At 30.4% G+C, this 6000-nt stretch overlaps 1 protein-coding gene across 4 annotated transcripts in view; it reads left to right on the forward strand.

Moving 5' to 3' along the window:
• The window catches only part of LOC127730361 (unconventional myosin-Ia-like), a 102499-nt gene extending 99099 nt beyond the window's left edge, over positions 1–3400 (forward strand). For all 4 annotated transcript variants that reach the window (XM_052238732.1, XM_052238731.1, XM_052238734.1 and 1 more), the window contains one exon: positions 450–3400. In XM_052238732.1, the coding sequence (XP_052094692.1) occupies positions 450–573 (124 nt within the window). In that variant the 3' untranslated portion in view covers positions 574–3400. The remainder of the gene's footprint in view (positions 1–449) is intronic.
• Positions 3401–6000: the final 2600 nt, after the last annotated feature.

Here is a 6000-nt window from a genome sequence, read left to right on the forward strand (position 1 = left end):
GAAAATTGGAAAATCACCCTTTTTTAATAAATAAAACCCCATAACTTGGAAATGTAAAATCTAAAATTTATAAAAATAGAAAGGGAGCTCACGCCAATAGATATAAACAGTCTACTTATAGCATGTAATTGAACAGGTGGAGGTATAATCACTTGTAAAACAGCAGAGAATACCAACAATATGAACATAAAGACTATCTGTTATATATGACAAGAAAGGATGTAAACATTTCCTAACTGTGAGTAGGCACACAATCATTGAATGGAGGAAAGGTTGCAGTATGTATCTCTCCTCACCCAAATCTTGATTTTAAACAAGTAATCTAATTTATTATGTGAGAGCTGGAAAAAGATGGATTTCTGCATAAGATTCTTCTATTTTCTATCATTTGTAAAAGTAATGAAAGCTGACAAGTGTGTTGAAAAAAATTACTGATTTTTACTTAACAGAATCCCAGCCTTGTTTGGTGGATCAGAAGTAGAGATCACATTTACAGAAGGAATGAAAGATCTACCATCAGGGACAGTCAAGGCAGCCAGGAAAAAACATAATCTTACTATAATGGTGCAGTGATCATTGTTGTGTCTGGTGATAGTAGATAGGTACACATGGGACGAACCATGATCAAGGAAACATAAGTGTGCAGTCTTCATTGAAGAACACTAACCCACACATCTTGTCATACATACTTTATCAGTAACACGAGTTATAATACATGAACAGCTGCAAAATATTTCTATAGAGAAATCAGCAGAAGATAAAAAGGAGAGAACTGATTAAATGTTACTCACTTTTTTCATTATAATTCATTAGCTATTTTTTCAAATGTTTTATAAGAATATTTGGTAGGTTTTATTTTTGTACTTTTCAATTTTCAAAATTTATTTATTTTACATTAATTTTTACTTAATTACAGTAAATAATTACCCTGGAATGAGAATTTCCCCCTCTTATATCTGTTTACATACTTCTTTAATGACAGTCAGTCCCAAACAGATCATTTCAATAGATTTCCCAGAAACAATCAAGTATATATAAAAACTTATACCTTATAGTATGATACACATGTTATCCCTTATCTTATTTTATGTTACTAGACAATCCTTTATTGGGCAGCATCGGAAAAGACTTTTAGGCAAATACCTCATACCTAGTTTCCAGTTATTTTTATTTGAATGAAAAAGTAATTAATCTTGGGTTTTTGCTCATTGTTGAAGGCCATATGGTACCCTATAGTTTCTTGAATTCATGTCCTTTGTTCTCTGGTAGATAGTCGTCTCATTGGCAATCATAACACATCTCCATATATGTACTTATTATATATATTTTACTCTAGAGAGATTTCAAATTTGATACTATTTTAAGATGTGATTATGTTAATTCTGTGTGAAAAAGGGTGCTCACCATATATTTTAACATTCACTTTTAGTTTCAAGGTTAATCGAGTGTGGAATTATCTCCCCTTTAATATGCATTACTTCTTGAAGATGGTTGCTCATGGTGAATTGTGGGAAATTCTGAACCAATTTGTTGTCTTTCTTCCTGCATATATGCCTTACATTTTTTCAGGGTTATTTATTATGCAAACATTGCACAGAGAAGTGCCTGAGCACAAATTTGTAAGTTTCACTATTTTAGATAGGAAAGTTATCACAAATATTTAGGGTTGTCATCTTCTACAAATTAATTTACTCTGTGTCTGACAAACCTTGTTTTCTTGCTAAGCTTTGAATTTAACTTAGAAAATTATTTTGCGTTAATTTTTTTTCTCAATTTACGAATCATTTTTATGATCTTCAAAATCCAAATTTATCCAATCATATTTATAATATCTGACACCATGTTTTAATGAAGTTAATTAGTTCAGCTGGGATCAAAGATAAAATGATAAATTGCAAACTATCTGTATAAGGTTTTAAAAAAAAATGTTTTATGCATTTTCTTTTTGTTATTGGTTTTTTTCCAGATTTCTAAAATCATATCATAAGCTGGTTATACAGAGTGACACCATTCTTAAGAAAGGAGCATCTTAATAGATCATGTACTAGATATGTGGAATCTAGTGTTTCTCATTGTTAGAGACAATTGCATGGTGTTTTTGCATCAAACAAATTTTCATCTTTTTTTTTTTTTAATTTTATTAGAATGTGATGTATTTTCATTTAACTATGTCATCCAGTCTGTAATCTAAAAATTGACTTTTTACTCGAAATGAAATAAATATCAAAAATTTCTGAGATATTGAATGTTCCTGATTTAGCATTAATATTTTGTTCATATGATCAACAATTCCTGATAAACATCTTCTATTAAATATATTTATATGTGTTTTATTATATGTTGTTAAGATCAAGTGTTCACCAAAGATTTTATATCCTCATGTTATCAATGTAATTGTAAGAATTTTTAATATTTTATATTTTGCTTCAAAATCATATACATGTATGTTATATATGTTGTTGTTGTGTTAAGTGTCATATTATATGTGTATAGAATTTATCTCGTCTTTCATATATACAGTGATTTTTTAAAACTATTTTGCAATGCATATGGGAACAGGTGTCCACTTACTTTTTATACGACCGCAAAAAAATTTTTGTGGTCGTATATTGGTATGACGTTGGCGTCGTCGTCGTCGTCGGCGTCGTCGTCCGGCGTCGTCGTCCGAATACACATTAGTTTTCGCACTCTAACTTTAGTTTAAGTGAATGGATCTCAATGAAATTTTACCATAAGGTTCAATACCACAAAAGGAAGGTGGGGATTGATTTTGGGGGTTATGGTACTAACAGTTAAGGAATTAGGGGCCAAAAAGGGGCCAAAAATAAGCATTTTTGTAACTTCCAGACATAACTTGTGTGTAAGTATATGGATCTCTCTGACATTGTACCACAAGGTTCCATATCACAAAGGGAATGCTGGGATTGATTTTGGGGGTAATTGCCTCCAAATTTTAGGAATTAGGGGCCAAAAAGGGGCAAAAAACAAGCATTTTTCTAGTTTCATGACAATAACTTGTGTGTTAGTGTATGGATCTCTCTGACATTGTATCACAAGATTCCATATCACAAAGGGAATACTGGGATTGATTTTTGGGGGTAATTTCCTCCAAATTTGGGGAATTAGGGTTCAAAAAGGGGCAAAAAACAAGCATTTTTCTAGTTTCAGGACAATAACTTGTGTGTTAGTGTATGGATCTTTATGAAATTGTACTGCAAGGTTCCATATCACAAAGGGAAAGCTGGGTTGGAGTTTGGGGGTAATTGCCCTAAACGTTTAGGAATTAGGGGCCAAAAAGGGACAAAAAAACAAGCATTTACCTAGTTTCCAGACAATAACTTGTGTTCAAGTGAATGGATCTCTCTAAAATTGTACTGCAAGGTACCATACCACAAAGGGAAAGCTGGGATTGAGTGTGAGGGCGATGAATCATAAGGGGGTTCAAAAAATTTGGGGGGGGGGGGATTTTTTTTTCCTTTTTTTTCTTTAAAATTTTCCATTTTAAATTGGTTATTTCTGATTTATATATAAAAGCAAATAATAATGATATGGTTTGAATAGCATACATGTGAACCTCCCGACAGGAGTACAATAATCCTGTTTTCAGGAGTCTCCTCCCGACCTCCGGTTGAAGAGGAAAATTATAATCACGTGTATGAAATTTTTCATGAATGAAAAATTTCTGCCCAACATATCATCTCAGGCATCTGGTGTAACTCACATTACCTGAAGTTATATTTTACCTGTAAATCAATTAACATGCATAATTATATGGCTTCACTTGTCAGCTTGGGTGTCAAACATACTGGTAATCAACGATTTTTTACCTCAGGCTAACTGCCGTTGTGTAACAAAAACTGTGTATTTATTGGGTTACTTCCCTTGATTTATCCTGTTTTAAGTTACTTTCCTTTTAATAATGAAAATTTTTAAAAGAATATAAATAAAATATAAACTGAACAAATAATCATAAAAGGATGGTAAATAAATGATTTTAAATGTCTTAGGACAAATAAAAAAATAATAATTTGAAAATTATTTGAGGATTCTATACTTCCTTTCAAGGCTTAAATTGAAATTTATATAATAACTATGACCCTTGTTTTACAGTTAGAATGATTTTCTGAGTATGCAAACAAAAGTTATTTGCAGATAGTTAAACAAATTTTCTGGTTGCAATAAATGTTTTATAGAATATGAAGTAAAAAATTTAAAGAACATACTGAAAAAAAAAAAAATGTTAGATTGAACATGTAAAATATAAAGATGAAGAAACTTTATAAGTACAAGGGTACTATAAACATAATAAATTGGATGGAAAGTTGAAGAAAACACACTTTAAAAGACCATTTTTACAGCACACGGTTACATTTACGACAAAATTTATGTCGATTAAAAACCTCCTGATCTGAGTCCTAATCTCCTGACCAAAATTTCCCAATCTCCTGATCTGAGTTTCACAGTCCATCACATATATGAATAGGTAAATTAAAAAATTATAAGTTCTTAGACCACTTTCATTCTGTGTCAGAAACCTATGCTGTGTCAAATATTTAATTACAATCCAAATTCAGTGCTGTATCAAGCTTGAATGTTGTGTCCATACTTGCCCCAACTGTTCAGGGTTTGACCTCTGCGGTCGTATCAAGCTGCGCCCCAGCGGAGCATTTTATTAAATTTAGTAGCTCAAAATAAACAAATGTAAAAAAATTTATAGCATTGTTTTTGTGTGATGAACATTTGCACCTCAAAAACTAAATCTAATCATATTATTACTTATCCATCATACAATACATAGAAAAAATATAATTGATTAATAACTAACTTTTGTAGTGTCAATTATGATTTAAATATATTGAGACATTATATCTGTGTATTAATCCTCTCAGTTTATGACAGACATTTCACATTAAATCAGAAGTTTCCATGATTATATGTATATTTATATTTTTATATATGGAAGCATTTTATGTATGCTTTGTGATATTATTTTAATCAAAATTGATGATTTTATTCAATCTGGACCAATTACTTAGTTTGTTTTATTTTATTCTAAGTTATCATAGTGACCATTTTAGATAATTCTGTGTTTAAATGGTAACAGAAAGAAATTTTGTTTATTTTTCTATGTCTTAGTCTTTTTTAATCATTAAAACAAATTTTATTTTCAAAAATATAGTTTTTATGTAGACAGTTGTGTGAAATTAATGTTAGACTTGAAATGTTAAAACATGTAGTATAGTTAGTTTTGTCTCTAGTCTTAAGCTAGTCATGTATTTGTACTCTTATTCAGAGTGTTTGGTGTACAAAAGATACCCTTGTACGTAATAGGAACTCCAAACCAAAACTTAATTGTTTTCAGGATAAATATTTACTAGATTTAGTTATAGATATATTTTACAAGAAATAATATGATCTAGCTGATTTTTGTGCCTTAATATTCCATAATCAGAAAATAATCCTCATACAAATTTTTCAACCTCACAAAATATTAATTGTCAGACAACTTTTTAACTGACTTTGTATCTCCTTAATTTTGAAATACTGAGTCAGGGATTGAACTCATAAACTCTTGAACTGGAGGCTAATATGCTTCCACAAGACCATTGAGGCAGTTTTAAATCAAAAGGAATCTATTATCAGAAAAGGACATTTCCTTTTTTTACACAATTTTATATCTTCAGTTTCTCAATACAGAGTATACTTTTGTACATTAGACAACTTTTAATGTGATAATCAGAAAAGGGTTTGTTTCTTCACTGTAGATATTACCTAACTCTTACCATGTGCAAACCTTAATATTTCAGCCTTTATCCAAAATTAAAAGTTTTATGGCTCCAATGGCTTTCCATACTTTGAGAGGTTAGCTGTTTGATACTCATTTAATGAGTCAGGCATGATCCTTTCCTTCAACCTAAAGCAATTTGTTATTGTTTTCTTCAGGTTAAATGTACAATTTGAAATTCAAAACTTAAATTCAGAGAAAATTTGTGAATTTGG

This window comes from Mytilus californianus, unplaced genomic scaffold, assembly GCF_021869535.1.
Source record: "Mytilus californianus isolate M0D057914Y unplaced genomic scaffold, xbMytCali1.0.p SCAF_2, whole genome shotgun sequence".
Taxonomy (NCBI): Eukaryota; Metazoa; Mollusca; class Bivalvia; order Mytilida; family Mytilidae; genus Mytilus; species Mytilus californianus.